Source organism: Macaca thibetana, chromosome 7 (genome assembly GCF_024542745.1).
Source record: "Macaca thibetana thibetana isolate TM-01 chromosome 7, ASM2454274v1, whole genome shotgun sequence".
Classification (NCBI taxonomy): domain Eukaryota; kingdom Metazoa; phylum Chordata; class Mammalia; order Primates; family Cercopithecidae; genus Macaca; species Macaca thibetana.
The window spans coordinates 42,736,392-42,755,633 of record NC_065584.1 but is presented as its reverse complement, the minus strand read 5'-3'; the positions used below and the strand labels follow the sequence as shown (position 1 = coordinate 42,755,633).

The window sequence follows — 19,242 nt, the reverse complement described above, 5'->3', positions numbered from 1 at the left end:
TGGAAGCATAAGCTATTAGAATGGGCTTATAAGCTGTTTGTCTTTCCAGGCTTATTTTGCAGAGGGAGAAGCACTTCCATTATCTGAAAAGAGGCCTTCGACAACTCACAGACGCCTATGAGGTAAACACATTACCCAGGAACTCTTGCTGTCATATTGTCCGCCAAGTCTTCCTCCTTTTTCTATTTAAACATAAAAAACTGTTGGGGCTGACTTGTTGCAGTCACTCTTTGTTCTCTGTGGCTCTGGCAGGAGGTAGAGTGCTGTCACAGGGCTGGGACTCTAGCCCTGAAAGGGCAGAACCCAGTTTCTTCCAGAGTGAGGGGAGCACCCTAGATAGGGTGGGGCTTTCTTCTGTTACTAGATGATGAGTGAGGGGTTTGCGTGCTTTATCTAGACCCCCTTGACAGCTGGCTAAAAGCCAGTTACCTGTTCACCCTTAACCCTTTGCCCTATAAGCTGATCTAATTTCTTGCTCATTTGTTGAGGAGTATTGTCCAAACCTGTTAAGTCTGTATCATGGTGGTTACAAATTTTCCAACTTCACCACTTCTTCTAGTACATTACTTTTCATATCTTCATTAAAGAGACAAAAACCCTTTCTTATAATAAGATCTAATTTCTTTTTTTTTTTTTTGAGACGGAGTCTCGCTTTGTCACCCAGGCTAGAGTGCAGTGGCCGGATCTCAGCTCACTGCAAGCTCCGCCTCCCGGGTTCAGGCCATTCTCCTGCCTCAGCCTCCCACGTAGCTGGGACTACAAGCACCCGCCACCTCGCCCGGCTAGTTTTTTGTATGTTTTAGTAGAGACGGCGTTTCACCGTGTTAGCCAGGATGGTCTCGATCTCCTGACCTCGCGATCCGCCCGTCTCGGCCTCCCAAAGTGCTGGGATTACAGGCTTGAGCCACCGTGCCCAGCCAGGATCTAATTTCTATACTGACTAGAGAAGCAGTATAGAGAGTGGCCCTTGCAATTTAACACTTACTATTTAAGAGTGGATCTTAAATATTTCCCAGAGCAACCTCAGGGCTGGGTGGCGGTGGAGAGGGACAGATGTTGGATGGATTGAGTGGCAGGCAAAGGGTGAATGTGAACAGGAAGGCTCCAATCTTTCTGCCCTGCTTGACACAGAGCAGCGTCTCTGTTTTTAATCTGTTTTTTATTTGGGTTCCACATTTGATTATTTCTGGCAATGATTTGCCAACTCAAATGCCTGTGGGGCCCAGGCAGGCAGCATAAATCAGTGAAGTGGGCTGCATGGAGACTGAGGCTAACTGGAGGCCCCGTGCCTTTACTCTGTTCCTGCCTATTGCTGCCATCCAGGAATGCAGACCCAGGGTTGCCTGATCATCTTCCCGCCCCCCCGCCAAATGAAGCTGGAAATCCACGTTTTCATGTGACTCTCCTGACAAATGTTGCAGCTACTTCCAATTAAACAATACACATCCATGGGCTAGATTTGGCCTGTCGGCTATCAGTTTTCAATCCTTAACTCAAGTCCTCAATAGTTATGATACAGTTGGTACCAATGTCAGCTAACAATTTATTGAACAGTGTGCCGCTGAAAGCTTACCATGCATTCTCTCATTATTTATTTATGAGATGGAGTCTTGCTCTATTTCCCAGGCTGGAGTGCAGTGGCATGATCTTGGCTCACTGCAACCTCCGCCTCAGGTTCAAACAATTCTCCTGCCTCAGCCTCCTGAGTGACCAAGATTACAGGTGTGCACCATCACACCTGGCTAATTTTTGTATTTTTAGTAGAGATGGGGTTTCACCATGTTGGCCAGGCTGGTCTCGAACTCCTGACTTCAAGTGATCCACCTGCCTCAGCCTCCCGAGGTTCTGAGGTTACACGCGTGAGCTACTGCGCCCAGCTGTATTCTCTTATGTAAATCTTATAACTCTGTGAGGTAGATCATTCTTTTGTTTTTTGCAGATAATGAAATGGGCATAGCAAAATTAAGTCATTTGCTCAATGGCACATAGCTAGTAAGGTGAAGAGCTGGGATTCAAACTTAGGCTGCATCCCTGGCAGTGTCTTCAGTAGCCCAGCAGCCAGCCTTCCAGGTGGCGGGTTAGCCACAGCTTGGGATATCAGCACAGTTTTGAAGAGGGCAGCTTGGGCCAATGGAAAGAACACTAGATTGAGTCTAAAAACCTAGGTTCTTGTCTCAGCTCTGACATTTACTATTTTTACAATCTGAAAAAGGTTAATCTCTGGACCTCATTTATATATTTTAATTTATAAAACTGGGGCAGTACTCCTACCTACCCTGCCTAGCCTTGAATGCTCAATAATCATTTGTGGTTTGATTATGATCAAGAGCTGTCTGCATGTCACCTTTGGAAGCCTTTCCTAGCTCCCCAGGCAGAATTAGTCTCTTCCATGCGCTCCTTCAAAACTCTGTTTTTGCCCATTATAGCATTTCTCCAGGTATATGTACACATGTTGGTTCCAGAAAGACATGAGGTAACTTATATGTCTGTCCGGTGCTCTCTTCCCCTACAGGTAACCACAGGCATTCTATATCCCAAGCATCTCAAGAACAGAAACCAGGTCGGGCATGGTGGCTCATGCCTGTAATCTCAGCACTTTGGGAGGCTCAGGCAGGTGAATTGCTTCAGCCCAAGAGTTCAAGACCAGCCTGGGCAACATAGTGGGACCCTGTCTCTGTAAAAACTTAAAAAATTAGCCAGGCATGGTGGTGTGTGCCCCTAGTCCCAGCTACTTAGGAGGCTGAGGCAGGAGGATTGCTTGAGCCCGGGAGGTTGAGGCTGCAGTGAGCTGAGATCATACCATTGCACTCTAGCCTGGGTGACAGAGCGAGACCCTGTCTCAAAAAAATAAAGAGTAGAAACCAAATTTTATTATCATGCCCCCAATGTCTAATACAGTGCTTGGCACAAGTAGATACTATCAAATATTTGTTGAATCAGTGGTTGAATTAAGCCAGAAAATCTCTTCAGAGAGTATATATCTCCTTGGTTCTACACTGAGAAAATAGCAGCCCCTAACCTCCTGGCCTGTAGGAAGTCCTCTGCTCAGCCTTCCTTAGATGCTTGCCAGGGAGGGATCCACTGGGTTCAGGGTCACCTTTTCTTTTTAATCCTGTTGTCTTTTTTTTCTTTTCTTTTCTTCTTTTTTTTTTTTTTTTTTTTTTTTTTTTTTTTTTGAGACGGAGTCTCGCTCTGTCGCCCAGGCTGGAGTGCAGTAGTGCGATCTTGGCTCATTGCAACCTCTGCCTCCTGGGTTCAAGTGATTCTCCTGCCTCAGCCTCCCAAGTAGCTGGGATTACAGGCGCACATCACCATGCCCAGCTAATTTTTGTATTTTTAATAGAGACAGGGTTTTGCCATGTTGGCCAGGCTGGTCTTGAACTCCTGACCTTAAATGATCCCCCCCACCTTGGCCTCCCAAAGTGCTGGAATTGCAGGCATGAACCACCGCGCCTGGCCCTGTTATCTTTTTTTTTTTTTTTTTAACAGACGGTCATTTCAGCTCCTGGCTAAGGCCACAAAGCAAAGTGTCCTTTATTCACTGATTGTTGTTTGAGCAAGGGTGCCCTCCTCCCCCTTGCCAGGCTGCTGGGAGTGAGACAGATACGGCCTTGGCAGCAGTGTCTTGGAGTGATTGTGAATAAGGGATGTTTTCTCTCCTGTCTGTCTCCCAGTGTCTGGATGCCAGCCGCCCATGGCTCTGCTATTGGATCCTGCACAGCTTGGAACTGCTAGATGAACCCATCCCCCAGATAGTGGCTACAGAGTGAGTCTGGCTTTGGGAAATCTGGGGTGTTCTCTGAAATATTTTGAGTTTGGGGTTTTGTTTTGTTTCTGTTTTATTTGTTTGGAATGGAAAAAAACAGAGTGCCACAAAGAAATCCTTGCTCTTCTCATGACCTCCGGCAACTTCCTGAAACTCCTCCACTTTAGAAACCTAATGTAAGCTGGTGGGTAGAACAAGACTTTGAACTTCCAAGAGAAGGATTCTGGTTTCTTCTGTGGTCTTTTCTTTTGACTCTTGACTCTGGTCTTTGAGAAAAGTCTTAATCATCAACTCTGAGAGACATGATTTTGCCAGAAAGTACAGTATGCATTTGAACAGCTTCTGTGGGGAAGCACGTGCCCGTCCAGTGAACAAAAATGCCTTTGCCTTTCCTACGCACCTCTGTAGAAGTACCTCCCTGCTCCCGGTACTTGGAGGGACCGTGCAGCTCTTGATGGGACTGGACGTGTTACTGGCGTGGCATACAAATGCCATGACTCTCAGTTTTCCTACATCTGTTTGATGATTAGAGATCCAAGCAACTGAGCTTCTTCCCAAGATCCTTGTACCGATGGCATTCTTGATCTGGCACCTCATTCCCAGACACTCATCACTATTTATATATTAAAGAAGAAAAGACTGATCATGACTCCAGTCCTAGGGATACCTGGAATAAGAAAGGGCAGCCAGGAATTGGATCTAAGAGATCCGCTGAGAGGCAGCATGGGCTCTAGGCAGCATCTCGAATTTCTCAGCTTCCTCTGGTGCTCCTGAGGGCGAGGCATCTGGGATGAGAGACTTCTGAGCCAGGTTCGTTTCTCCACAGCACAAGGAGGCAGCTGTGCTGCGACACACAGAGGCTAGCCGGGGCCCCTCTCTGGTCACAGAGCCCCTGCCTTGGTCACATTGTCAGGTCAGAAGAACAGAACTGGACATTGTCTCATTCATTCTGTCTTAACAATAACCTCTCATTCTTGCCTTCCTGGGCAGGGTGTCTTGTGATGAATGTGGATGGGGAAGATAATAAAGAATTAGGCCATTAACCCTTGTGGTACGTAGGATGCTTTCTGAGGGAGAGGCAAGTGCATTGTTTTGATCATCGGGATGCCACTGCAAGCCTGGCTGCTTCCAGCACTGGAAGGAGAGTTGGACACAGTTTCTGCAGTAACAGGAATTTAATTGTCAAAGAAAGGCTCATGTGGTTTTTTTTGTTTTTGTTTTTGTTTTTGAGACAGAGTTTCACTCTGTCACCCAGGCTGGGGTGCAGTGGCACAATCTCAGCTCACTGCAGCCTCCACTTCCCGGGTTCAAGTGATTCTCCTGCCTCAGCCTCCTGAGTAGCTGGGATTACAGGCACCCACCACCATGCCCGGCTAATTTTTGTATTTTTAGTAGAAGCAGGCTTTCACCATATTGACCAGGCTGGTCTTGAACTACTGACTTCAGGTGATCCACCCGCCTCGGCCTCCCAAAGTACTGGGATAACAGGCGTGAGCCACAACATCCAGCCCTGTGTGTTTTAGAAATACCAGCTCGGGGGCCTGGGGATAGTTTGGGACGTTTTCCCTTCACTCCTACATAATCAGGATATTTGGAAAGTTTTCCCTTCACTCCTACACAATGGGAAAGTCAGGTGTGAGAGAAGAAAGAAAAAATGGGGGATTTCTGTGAGCCTCGGTCCAAACACTAGATGGAGGAGGCCGCAGACCCATGAGAAACTGGAAGAGAGAGTCACGGGGTGCCTGAGGTGGAAGCACTTGAGCCAGAATTGACTGAGTTTTTTTCTAGGCTGTGTACTTGGTGTTTTGTAGGGAAGGCTTTTCTGAGGAAGTGTCAGCGCCGGTTTTGGGGCAATGTCACATAGGATGAGAGGAGCCCTTAAAGGGCCTTTCATTGGAAGCAATCTAAATTAAAAAATCAACAGTAGAGAATGTTTAAAATTTTTTTTTTAAATGTAAAGCTGGACGTGGTGGCTCAGGCCTATAATCCCAAGCACTTTGGGAGGTTGAGGTGGGTGGCTCACTTAAGGCCAGGAGTTTGAGACCCGCCTGGCCAACATGGTGAAACTCCATCTCTACTAAAATACAAAAGTTAACCGGGCATGGTGGTACACGCCTGTAATCCCAGCTACTTGGGAGGCTGAGGCAGGAGAATCGCTTGGACCCAGGAGGTAGAGGTTGCAGTGAGCCGAGATTGTGTCACTGCACTCCAGTCTGGGTGACAGAGTGACACTCCATCTCAAAAAAATAAATAAATGAAATACATAAATTTAAAAAATAAAACATAAGTCATTTATGGTGCAGTACATTCAATGAAATATAACCATTAAAAAATTTATAAATGTGGTCAGGCATGATCACATCTGTAATCCCAGCACTTTGGGAGGCCAAGGTCAGAGGACCACTGGAGCTCAGGAATTCAAGACCAGTCTGGGCGATATAGTGAGACTCCATCTCAAAAATAAAAATAGCTGGGTGTGGTGGTGCACACTTCTAGCTGCTCAGGAGGCCGAGGCAAGAGGGTCACTTGAGTTCAGGAGTTTGAGGCTGCAGTGAGCCATGATAGCACCACTGCATTCCAGCCTGGGCAACAGAGCAAGACCCTGTCTCAATAAATATATGAATGTGTATATTTGTATGTTAAAATGTATGTATTTATATAGAGAGATGTGAAATGAAAATAGTTTAAAAGATTTAATTTATATATATTAAAATATAGATGATTATATGCATAGATAAAACCAGAAAGATACATGTAGTAGTTACTTCTGGACGATAGGGTTAAAAGTGATTTTATAAACTTTCTGGGCTGGGCGCGGTGTCTCACACCTGTAATCCCAGGGCTTTGGGAGGCCAAGGCCAGTGGATCACCTGAAGTCGAGTTTGAGACCAGCCTGGCCAACATGGGGAAATCCTGTCTCTACTAAAAATACAAAAATTAGCCTGGCTTGGTGGTGTATGCCTGTAATCCCAGCTACTCGGGAGTCTAAGGCAGGAGAATTGCTTGAATCAGGGAGGTGGAGGTTGCGACGAGCCAAGATCATGCCACGCTACTCCAGCCTGGAGGACAGAGAGAGACTCTGTCTTAAAAAAAAAAAAAAAGGCCATGCGCATTGGCTCACGCCTGTAATCCCAGCACTTTGGGAGGCTGAGGCAGGTGGATCACCTGAGGTCGGGAGTTTTAGACCAGCCTGGCCAACATGGAGAAACCCCGTCTCTACTAAAAATACAAAATTAGCTGGTCGTGGTGGCACATGCCTGTAATCCCAGCTACTCAGGAGGCTGAGGCAGGAGACTCACTTGAACCCGGGAGGTGGAGGTTGCAGTGAGCCGAGATCACACCACTGCACTCCAGCCTGGGCAACAAGAGGGAAACTCTGTCTCAAAAAAAAAAAAAGAAAAACTTTCTGGCTGGATGTAATGGCTCACGGCTGTAATCCCAGGACTTTGAGAGGCTGAGACAGGTGGATCACTTGAGGTCAGGAGTTCAAGACCAGTCTAACCAACATGGTGAAACCCTGTCTCTACTAAAAATACAAAAAATAGCTGGGTGTGTTGGCTGGCACCTGTAATCCCAGCTACTTGGGAGACTGAAGCAGGAGAATCGCTTGAATCTGGGAGGCAGAGGTTGCAGTGAGCCGAAATCATACCACTGTACTCCATTCTGGGTAACAGAAGGAGACTCTTGTCTCAAAAGACAAACAAACAAACAAAACATTTTTTTCTAAGCTTATTTGCATTTTCTGAAATTTCACAATGATCTTTTATTATTTTGTAATTAAAGGAATGGTTTAAAAATAAGCTTGATGTGTCCTTATTTCAAAAACCACTTGACAGTTAATGAGAGTTTCTGCTTCACAGGTGCCTTAAAAGCTTTACCTGTGTTTCTTCTGAGCATTGAGTTAATGAACTTTTAAACATTTCTTAGACTTTCCAATAATGAATTTTGCTTTGTGCCTAGGAGGTAGTTACTTCTAGGTACAGATAATATTTGTGATGAACAAAGCCTACTGGCTCTGACCCATAAGGAAATAGACTATTTTTAGTAAGATACAGAGAAATCTTAAAGACTTCTATATAAATAGAAGATTTTTTTTAGACTAGCTGAAATAGAATATTGCCTTTTTATTTATCTTGCACAGGGAAATGAAATGCTTTGAAATGTGTTCAGTTTTCTTTCTTCATACAAATATATTAAGGTGACCTAGAGGCAGAAAGTCTAGCTCTGCAGTTTTATTAAATTTTCCTGCCTTCTTTTCCCCTGCATGCAACACACACACCCCCTACACTTACACAAAGATTTCTCTTTCCTATTTTGTTCACTGCTGTGCTTCTGTTTGTTTAGGGAACAATGTGATAAGCTGGGTTCCCTCTAGTGGACAAAATACTTTTGTCAGCTGCTATGACCACTGACCAAAGCCAGCAAGGCCAGGTTGTTACGGCTGGTATCAGAGGTTTCAAGAATAATGTATTCATAGCCTGGAATGTTTTTTTTATTTTTGGTAGAGAGAGTGCCTTGCTGTGTTGCCTGGGCTGGTCATGACCTCCTGGGCTCAATTGATCCTCCTACCTTAGCCTCCCAAAACACTGGGATTACAGGCGTGAGGCCACCATGTCCAGTCCATAGGTAGGACTTTAGCTTGCCTCTTTTTTTTCTTTTTTTTTTGAGAAAGAGTCTTGCTTTCTTGCCCAGACTGGAGTGCAGTATCACGATCTTGGCTCACTGCAATCTCCGTCTCCTGCATTCAAGCAATTCTTCTGCCTCAGCCTCCCGAGTAGCTGGGACTACAGGCATACAGGCGGGAGCCACCACACATTTTTCGTAGAGACGAGGTTTTACCATGTTGGCCAAGTTGGTCTCAAACTCCTGACCTCAGGTGATCCACCTGCCTCACCCTCCCAAAGTGCTGGGATTATAGGTGTGAGCGACCCCGCCCGGCCTTTTTTTTTTTTTTTTTTTTTTTGAGACGGTGTTTTGCTCTTCTTCCCAGGCTGGAGTGCAGTGGCATGATCTCAGCTCACTGCAACCTCCACCTCCCGGGTTCAAGTGATTCTCCTGCCTCAGCTTCCCAAGTAGCTAGGATTACAGGGGTGCGCCACCACGCCCAGCTAATTTTTGTATTTGGTAGAGCAGGGTTTCAACATGTTGGCCAGGCTGGTCTTGAACTCCTGACCTCAGGTGATCCACCCGCTTCAGCTTCCCAAAATGTTGGGATTACAGATGTGAGCCACTGCACGCGGCCTAGCTTGCCTATTTTAAGAGGTTATGTGCACACATTTATATGTGTTTACCTAAAATGAATTAATATTTTGAAACTAGACTAAGTACATTTGCTTTGCTTAATAGTTTTGGCACTGAAGGAAGCATCTTCTAATGAGAATCCCATTCTTTGTTACCGAAAACAGCTTCAGTGAAACAGAGCAAAATAAAAATCACAGGGAGACCATCGCACTGTTAATGTTTTTAGCTTCTGTAAGATTTAAAAATTGCCTTTAACTTAAAAACCATTTTAGGATATTTCAGCTCGTAAGATTTTTCCAAAGATAAATTCAAATTTTGCGATTTCAGTGTTTTATCCTTTCCGTTTCAAAGGTTATTAGTACCTTGTCCCTGGAGTAGCCTCTTAAATATTTTTCCTTTTAATTTTTAAGTGTAGTTTGTATGTTTCTACACCTTTCAGTGAGGACACCATATCTAGGCCTTTGTCTCCTGGGCATTTTTCCTGACCAGGTGCTGTTGGCACCTGGTGAGTGCAGGTCAGGGGTGCTGCTAAATATCCTCTACAGGACAGTCCCTGCACCAAAGAATTACTGAGCCCCAAATGTCAACAGTTGAGAAACTCTACTCTAAAATAGCCAACTTTCTTTTTCTTTGAGTCAGAGTCTTGCTGTGTCCCCCAGGCTGGAGTGCACTGGTGCAATCTCAGCTCACTGCAACGTCCGCCTTCCAGGTTCAAGTGATTCTCGTGCTTCAGCCTCCCAAGCAGCTGGGACTACAGGCGCGTGCCACCATGCCTGGCTAATTTTTGTATTTTTAGTAGAGATGGAGTTTTACCATGTTGGCCAGGCTGGTCTCAAACTCCTGGCCTTAAGCGATCTGCCCACATCAGCCTCCCAAAGTGCTAGGATCATAGGCGTGAGCCATTGCGCCCGGCCTACAGTAGCCAACTTTCGACCTGACCGTTCTTCCAGAACAGCAGCCATCCAGAGACTTGCTAGTGCTTGACGAAGAGTCAAGTAACATGTCTGACTCTGTGGGCAGCACAGGCCACCCGGAATCAACAAGAGATGCTGCCCGTCTTCACCTGTCCGTTGTCATACTCTACCTAGGGAAGGAGATTTCCTCTTCACTGTATCAAGCTGACGCTGTTTTACAGTTAGTACGAGAACAAGCTTGATGTGATGCCAGCTCATGCATCTTGCATTTACATCTCCTCCTAAGCTGTTCTGCCCATGGATGACTGTTCCTATTTCCAAAGCTGTAATCTTTTTTTCTGTTTTTTTTTTTTCTTTAAACCTTGCCAATTGTGCAGAACATAGCTATAATCTTCATAACTTATCCTAGGCCTTCAGTCTGTCCATGATAGCCTATTCTAGTGCTGAAGTTTTTTATGTAACCTAAATACTTCTTGCTACAGATTAGTCTCAGTTTTTGCCTACTAGAATGTTTATGTAATTATCCTTTGTATATTTGAGGTATTTTGCTGGGTAGCTTTCTCGTTGTGATTGTCTGTAATATTAAGCTTTTTATTTTATTTTAAAAATAGAGATAAGGTCTTGCTGTATTGCCTAAGCTGGTCTTAAACTCTTGGCCTTAAGTAATCCTCCTGCCTTGGCCTCCCAAAGTCACGGGATTACAGGCACTAGCCACCACACCCAGCCAAATACTTGAAAAAAAAATTTAGTCATTTTTACAACTCTAATGTGAATTCCCTATGAGGTGGAAAATGGAGGCTAGAGCCAGATACAGTTCTGACTAATACTGTGTTTATGATGCTTTTTTAAAATTTTATTTTATTTTTATTTTTAATTTTAATTTTAATTTTTTTTGAGATGGAGTCTCACTGTGTCCCCCAGGCTGGAGTGCAGTGGTGCGATCTTGGCTCACTGCAAGCTCCACCTCCAAGGTTCACGCCATTCTTCTGCCTCAGCCTCCTGAGTAGCTGGGACTATAGGCGCCCACCACCACACCCAGCTAATTTTTTGTATTTTTAGTAGAGAAGGGGTTTCACCGTGTTAGCTAGGATAGTCTTGATCTCCTGACCTCATGATCCGCCCGCCTCGGCCTCCCAAAGTGCTGGGGTTACAGGCGTGAGCCACCACGCCTGGCCTATGATGCTTTTAACAAGCATTTTTATTGTTCTTCACAACTCGTGGACCCTTATCACTGGTCTTTTCCTGCTATGTTCCTAGTCATTTCCCATCTTGTTTTCAGGTGCCTTACCCATCCCCCACCCCTGCCATCTCTAAGCATAATTTTTGCTATTTATACCTATTTCATTTGTTTTATTCTTACTGGTTTCTGTACATGCCTTTGAATCCTTCATCCAAACTGATGACAATGTTTAGAATCAACATTGATTGTGATTGAATGATTGATTGAGACAGGGTCTCACTCTGTTGTCTGGGCTGGAGTTCTGTGGCACAATCACAGCTCACTGCAACCTGGACCTCCACAAGCTCAAGTGATCCTCCCACCTCAGCCTCCTGAGTAGCTGGGACTACAGGTGTGTGCCAACATGCCTGGCTAATTTTTATATTTTTTGTAGAGATGGGGTTTTGCCATATTGCCCAGGCTGGCCTTGAACTCCTGAGCTCAAGTGATCCCCTCGCCTCAGCCAAAGTGCTGGGATTACAGGCATGAGCCACCACGCCTGGCCAGAATCAACCACTTTAGATCAGTCCTCAGCCATCACCTAAGAGTCCCAGTAAACTCCTTATAAGGCAATCGCTCATATCCCTTCTTTGAACTTGACCCTCTTACAAGATTTACACACTCTTTAATGATGGAATGATAGAGTGGTGTATCCCATAGAACTTTCTGTGATAATGAAAATGTTCTATATTCTCTAAATGTCTATAGATGTCTATAAATGTCTACACATGTTCTATATTGGCCACTAGCCACAGGTAGCTGTTGAGTACTTGAAATGTGGCTTATGTGACTGAAGAGCTGACTTTTCTATTTTAATTAATTGAAAATTTAAATTGCCTCATGTGGCTAGCGGCTGCTCATTGGACAGCACAGATGTATCTCATTGCTACTTAAAATGGGGTCCCCAGACCAGGAGCATTGCTGTCACCTGGGAACATATTAGAAATGAGGACTCTCAGCTGGGCATGGTGGCTCACGCCTGTAATCCTAGCACTTTGGGAGGCCAAGGCGGGCAGATTGAGCTCAGGAGTTCGAGACCAGCCTGGGCAACATGGTGAAACCCTGACTACTAAAAAATACAAAAACTAGCCGGGCGTGGCGGTGTGCGCCTGTAGTCCCAGCTACTCAGGAGGCTGAGACAGGAGAATCGCTTGAACCCAGGAGGCGGAGCTTGCAGTGCGCGGAGATCGCCCCCGCACTGCACTCCAGCCTGGGCAACAGAGCGAGACTCCATCTCCTTAAAAAAAAAAAAAAAAAAAAAAAGAGGACTGTCAGACCCATCTATTTCTACTGAATTAGAGCTGCAGTTTAGCAAGCGCCACAGGTAATTTCTATGTAACTCAAGTTTGAGAAGCACTGATACCTGGCTGAACAGTGGAATCACATGGGGAGTTTTAAAAAAATACTGCCACCTGGGTCCCACCCATGGTGATTCTGGTTTAATTGGAATTAGGTGTGGCTTGGGTGTTGCGATTTTTAAAACACCCCCCAAGTAATTTTAGTTGTGTAGCAAGGACTAGTTAGTGATGGCTCAAGCTTTGCATGTATCTGAATCACCTGGAAATTTGGTAAAAATACAGAGGCCCAAGATCTTTTCCACCTCAGCAAGACTGGGTCTCTGTATTCTTTATTAACTTTCTACAGATTCTGATGCACACATTTTGGGTTTGAAAATCTGTGATGTAGAATATAGTTTCCCACTTTGTTGGTAATTGGCATGTAAGCTAGAATGAAATGCCTTGCTGACGTTAAAGAAAATTGATGTATTACAGCTTTCAGTCATATTCTAAATGAATGATTTTGTGAATACTTGTTTTTCACAAAACATGCCACTTGGTGTTTGTACAATGTTTTCTGCTTGTAATTTTTATTTGTTGGTGAACTTCTTGTCTCTATGATACGTTTTTCTCCCCCTACATTTGTGGGGAAAACAATTTTTTTTGTAGAGCTGGGGTCTCACTGTGTTGCCCAAGCTGGTCTTGAACTACTGGCTTCAAGCAGTCCTCCGCCTTGGCCTCCCAAAGTGCTGGAATTACAGGCGCCAGCCACTATGCCTGGCTCCTTTTTTTTTTTTTTTTTTTTTTTTTTTTTTAGTGGATAGAAGTATCATTAACATTTTGGTCTTCAGAATTGCTAAGAAGTCTGTTAATGACGGCTGGTAGTTCATGGTCAACTTGCCAGTGCCTTAAGGTGCAAGTTGGAAAGCCTTGGGATCAGAATGTTCTGTAATACGGAAGTGTCTGAGATCAAGAGAAGCCCAACTTCCAGTTCTCTAGCACAGCCCCAGACAGTCAGATGCAGCATGTCAGCTGAGGGAGGTTGGCATGGAGGGATGGTATCAAGGTGTCTAGTACATTCAGATCCTAACTAATTCGAGGCTTTAGGATCAGTAGTGTTGCGTTCAGCATGATTCTATCTTAGGAGCTGGGAAAGGGAGTGTATAACCAGGTGACTCTCTTTCTTTCTTTTAAAAAATGTGCTGTTAAGTTTTGTATCAGCTAAAACCTTTTGTTTTTGTGGTACAGAAACCTTTTGGTATGCTAGTGTGGCCAGCCTTTGTTAGGGCATGAGCTTATTAACTATTAGTTTCTGGGAAATGTCATAAGAGTTGATGATGATTTGGAAAGTAGGAACAAATTAAAGTTCTCTACAGAAATTAATTGTCATTAAAAATGTGGCACATGCTGGGCACGCTGGCTCAAGCCTGTGATCCCAGCACTTTGGGAGTCCGAGGTGGGAGGATTGCTTGAGCCCAGGAGTTCAAGACTAGCTTGGGCAACATGGTGAAACCCCATCTTTATAAAAAATACAAAAATTAGCCAGGCGTGGTGGCACATGCCTGTAATTTCAGCTACTTGGGAGGCTGAGGTGGGAGGATAGCTTGAGTCTGGGGAGGTCGAGGCTGCAGTGAGCCGTGATTATGCTGCTGTCCTGCAGCCTGGCCGACAGAGTAAGACCTTCTCTCAAAAAAAAGAAAAAAAAAAAAACATAGTGCCACGTAATTGTCTTCAACTTCAGTTTCAATCCTTGTGTTTTCTACAGTAAAATTTTAGCTGCAAGAAGAAGTGTGCGTTTTTTTAACCCGTGACGTTTCAGAACTCACAGAGCAAGGCAGCAGCATTTGCTTTTGCTTTCCCTGCCCAGATAATGGAAAGTCTGAAATCGAAAGTAATTAAATGTGATGTTGGCAAACAGTCATAAACTTGTGTCTTCCTGGAGAGTAGGCTATGTAGTCTTTCTGGCAGCAGTAGCAAGGAAATAATGAGGTGAAAGCGCCCAGGAAAGAAGGCCCCATGAACACTGCAAAGACAGTTTGCTCGTTCTAAATGGAGGTTTCTCCTGGCAGGAAGGCTGTGACCCTGCTGAGCTGTGGAGAAACAGCTTGATAACCAGGGCTTTCCTGGGGCACCCTTTCTGGTGCACTTCGGAAGACCCTGGGCTGATGATTGGGCTCTCTGAATTTCACCTAAAGCAAGACTGTAACTTCTGGGCAGCCTGATGCCAGGCTTGGAGGCAAACCCTCAGAAAACAGCTCCCCTCAGTGAGGGAGTGGGAGCCTGTTTGAATTAGTGTGGAGAATTCTCTAAGAACCCACAAACTGGGAGGCATTCTCATGGCGAGTCAGTGCGGCTCCTCTTACGTTTACCACAATTAAGGTGAGCATGAGAGCAGCCTGCCTCTCTTCTATTCTCCCAGCCATGGAGGCAGGCTCCATTAAAAATGTGTTTTTCGGCCGGATGCAGTGGCTCACGCCTTTAATCCCAGCACTTTCAGAGGCTGCAGCGGGCAGATCACTTGAGGCCAGGTAGTTCAAGACCAACCTGGCCAACATGTTGAAACCTCATCTCTACTGAAAGTACAAAAAATTGGCTGGGCGTGATGGTGCACGCCTGTAATCCCAGCTACTTGGAAGGGTGAGGCAAAAGAATCCCTTGAACCTGGGAGGCGGATGCTGCAATGAGCTGAGATTACGCCACTGCACTGCAGAAAAAAAAACAAACTTGCTTCCTACTGGTGGAGTAGGAATCAGCGGCCCACAGAGGCTAAGGTGGCAGTGGGAGTGAGAAGACCTCTCTTTACGTGTTCATGATAGGCCGAGGTGATGCTAGGATGGTTGGTGTGGAAAGAAGCAGTTGAGCACCATGTTTTGGCAAAATTCAAAGGCTGGGAGGCTCCCAAAGGCAAGGAGGAGGTGGCTGGTACCACAGGTCCAGGGCAGTGAGTTGAGTGGAAAGTCTGGGAAAGGCTTATGTGGGAAGCACAGGAGACTTTTACCCCATAGCCACGAAAGTCAGTTTCTTCCCAGCCTTGTGTTCCCTGCTTCATGACCAGGCAAGCGCTTAAGTACGAAACTCAGAGGAGGGCAGACAGAAATGATGATAGCTAGGGAGAGAAGTAAGCCTTTTGGGGAGAGGTTATATTCAACAGGTGGGAGGAGAGGTTCCCCCCCACTTTCGAGGGAGGGGGGGATCATTGGAAAAGCATGGAATCTAGTGGGAATTTGGTGTTTTGACATGAATGCTGTCTGACTTTGTTTTTGCCCTTTGGCTGTGTACCTAGTGTGTGTCAGTTCCTGGAGCTGTGTCAGAGCCCAGAAGGTGGCTTTGGAGGAGGCCCCGGTCAGTATCCACACCTTGCACCCACATATGCAGCAGTCAATGCATTGTGCATCATTGGCACCGAGGAGGCCTATGACGTCATTAACAGGTACAGCGAAAGCCAGCAGTGACAGAAACACAGAGGAGTTCCCCACCTGCTGACACGCACTGACTGTTGCCTCTCTTGCCTCTTTCCCTGTTTCTCAGAGAGAAGCTTCTTCAGTATTTGTACTCCCTGAAGCAACCTGACGGCTCCTTTCTCATGCATGTCGGAGGTGAGGTGGATGTGAGGTGAGTGGGGTTTTGCACAGGCTGCCACATCGGTTGACTCTAGAGCTCATCTGCCATTAGAGACGCCAAGCCTAAGGAACATCATGGGGAAGCTGCCGCTTTGTCCCAGAATGACACATAGGATGACATGTCAGTGACACATCAGAATCATTCAGATGTGATGCAGATGTCCTCAGGTGTCATGATCACTTGACTTATTTTATGTAAATGTGAATATATAAGACAGAAACAAATGCTTTTGTTTTAGAAATTAAAAATACGTTTGTTTGGTATAAAATGATATACCACAATATAAATGACTGTATGGTGTAATGTATTCCTTCACCTCTCTGAGATAGGAAGGGAGGAGAAAGCCCAGCAGGGCCTCAGTAAATACCTTCTGAGTGAGTTTGATGAAATCATGAGAATGTCTAACCCCTGAGGTCCTCCTGAGGCACATGAGAGTTTTTCTGGGAGGTGCAGAGAGCCTCGTGGACCAGGAGAGTGCAGTGCAATAAAATCACATTAACTGATTGATGCCAGTTAGCTTGAAATTATTATTTTCCTCCATAAGTGTCTGATGTACCGAGCAAGTTGCTTCCTCACCTGGCAGATTACTTATGAGGCATACAGGGAATTCATTGAATAAGCCATTTCTCTAAGGCAGTGGCTCATTGAGATTTTATGCCATTTTCTTATTATTTAGTTGAGAAATACATTTTGTGAGGTTTCTATAGCAAAGCTGTCTTACTGCCTATGTGTAAATGGGTTTGCTTCTGCACAAGTTGATTAATACTCTGGCTTAAGCATCTGGCTTAACCATTGGTTTGAAAGTATAGGGGAGGAAAAAGCACGAACATTTTGGAGCATAAAATACATTACAGATAATAGCAGGTAATCAGGCTGCAAAGGCCTTTAGTTCAAGATGTTCTTCTGTCTCTAACTTGTCTAATCCAATCAAAAAAATTAGATTAGGATCTGTATATACCAGTGAAGCCAGTAGAACTACTGAGGTAAATCAGTATGTGTTGATTCTTCTTAAGGAAAATGTTAAGAGTTTTTTTCCCTTGTGTTCACTACATTTTCATTCCTGTTCTGTTGCTATTCCCCCAAAATATGCACAATCTTGAAACATAGCTTTTAAAAACGTAACTAAAATTATTAGGCAAAAGCAAACAAATCATAGCAAGATCCTTTTGGTATTTTATCATATACCTTTTGCAGCTATGATTATTTGCTGTCTTATTCATTCTAGCACCAGTTCCCCCTCCATGTTCTTTATTTATATGTTCTAGATAAATGCTAGGAAACTTCTCCAGTAAGACAGATTGGTTCCCCTGCCAAGCACTGGAGCCATATTCTTCCCTGACCTTTGCACTTTGGGTGATGCTCTGCCGTTCATGCCCATGCTTTCTATTTACATAAAGGATTAAAGATATGAATAATGGAGAAAAGCTTGTAGACTGCATCTGTTTTCCTTGGTTTGCCTGGTTTCTAGTACCCCGATTCCATCATTTTTCACTTGGCGTTTCTTTAATTGTCTTTTGCCTAGAAGCATCAGCCAGTCCTCAGGAGTGCTTGTTCGGGTGGATTTGACTTTGAGAGAAGCAGCAGTGACAGGGGAGAGTTTGACATCTGGAGACTAGCTTGCTGCCCTTCTGTGATAGACAGCAGTCTCTGGATGAGCTTTCTGCTCTGTTACACTGCTGATAGTTTCAGAGATGAGCCTACTCAAGGGTCTATAGCTCCAGTGTATTGTAAAAAATCAAATCTCAGTGAACTCATAGCAAGCACCATTTTTTCTCAGTTCTTAAGAAAGGCAGGAGTCATTATTCCTGACCTCCTAATCTAGGTTATATAATCTGGAGCATTCTGTGAGGATAAGGTGGAGGCAGGGATCTAGCATTTGCAGAAGTTTGGTGAGAGAGCATGTGTTGTTCAAGAAAGGACAAGTTCAGTGTTGAAGTGTAGATGGCCTGGTGGGCAGGGGAGCAGTGCAGCTGGAGGGACAGGCTGGGAGCAGGCCACAGAGGCCCTGAAATCTCCTATGGAGTCTGGAGTTTAGTGATGTGATCTGATTTGTATTTTCTTAGATGTTTCCTAATTGCAGTGATGAATTGTAGTATTCCAATAAAAGCCCTCTGGTTTCAGGGCTGGAGGGAGGGAGAGCAGGGAGACTGATCCAGGTCGAAGAAGGCTTGGATTTGGGTGATGGCAGCAAGGATGGAAAGTTAGTGGACAAATTCAAATTTGAGAGCTGTGATGACTGGATGGAGGGAAAGGGGTAGAAATACATGAAAAGGTTGTATTATGTTTCTTTCCTGTCTCAGTGTGAGACCTGGAACTCGTGTCTGCCGTCATCACGTCTTAGACCTCACTGGTGAGAGGCAAACTGTATTATAGGTTGCCTCCTACCTAACAAGTCACAGTAGGATTCAAGAGCAAATGCATTTGAGCCTCTCTAAGAGGCCCACGACTGCAAGGAAATTAGATCAGATCTTCTAAATTAGCTGATGATAGATGATCACATTTGGCATTGGCACTTGTGACTCTTGTGTGCTCCCAATACCTGCTGGTAGAACTAAACCTCCACTGTGCCTTTGGCTGCTAAAAATGCTAGTCGGATCATAATGCATGCAGCTTCCGCAGAGACTTCTTTGGAATACCTCAGTAAATTTGGCTTCATGTTATGTCTATAAGGAGTAAGATGGAAACCAGGGCCGAGCGTGGTGGCTCATGTCTGTAATCTCAACATTTTGAGAGGCTGAGATGAGAGAATCACTTGAGGCCAGGAGTTCAAGACCAACCTGGGCAACATAGCAAGACCCTGTCTCTACAAAACACTTTTAAAAACTTAGCCAGGTGTGGTGGCATACATCTGTAGCCCCAGCTGCTTAGGAGGGTGAGGCAAGATCAGTTGAGCCCAGGAGTTTGAGGTTGCAATAAGCCATGATAGCGCCACTGCACTGCAGCCTAGGCAACAAAGCGAGATCCTATCTTAAAAAAAAAAAAAAAAAAAAAAAAAAGATATGGAAACTAGGCCCTTCTTTTATGTTTTTTAGGAGCCCTTAGGAGAAGAATTTTTGTTTGTTTGTTTTGTTTTGAGATGGAGTTTCTTTCTGTTGCCCAGGCAGGAGTGCAGTTGTGGGATCTTGGCTCACTGCAACCCCTGTCTCGGGTTCAAACGATTCTCCTGCTTCAGTCTCCCAAGTAGCTGGGATTACAGGCGTGTGC

General features: G+C 44.9%; 2 protein-coding genes across 3 annotated transcripts in view; both read left to right on the top strand.

The window, feature by feature from the left end:
- The window catches only part of LOC126959764 (peptidyl-prolyl cis-trans isomerase A-like), a 399,629-nt gene that overhangs the window by 291,537 nt on the left and 88,850 nt on the right, over window positions 1-19,242 (top strand). The gene's annotated exons all lie outside the window — the stretch shown is intronic.
- The window catches only part of FNTB (farnesyltransferase, CAAX box, beta), a 77,315-nt gene that overhangs the window by 26,733 nt on the left and 31,340 nt on the right, over window positions 1-19,242 (top strand). For both annotated transcript variants that reach the window (XM_050799279.1, XM_050799280.1), the window contains 4 exons: window positions 50-122; window positions 3,675-3,766; window positions 15,701-15,847; window positions 15,946-16,029. In XM_050799279.1, the coding sequence (XP_050655236.1) occupies window positions 50-122; window positions 3,675-3,766; window positions 15,701-15,847; window positions 15,946-16,029 (396 nt within the window). The remainder of the gene's footprint in view (window positions 1-49; window positions 123-3,674; window positions 3,767-15,700; window positions 15,848-15,945; window positions 16,030-19,242) is intronic.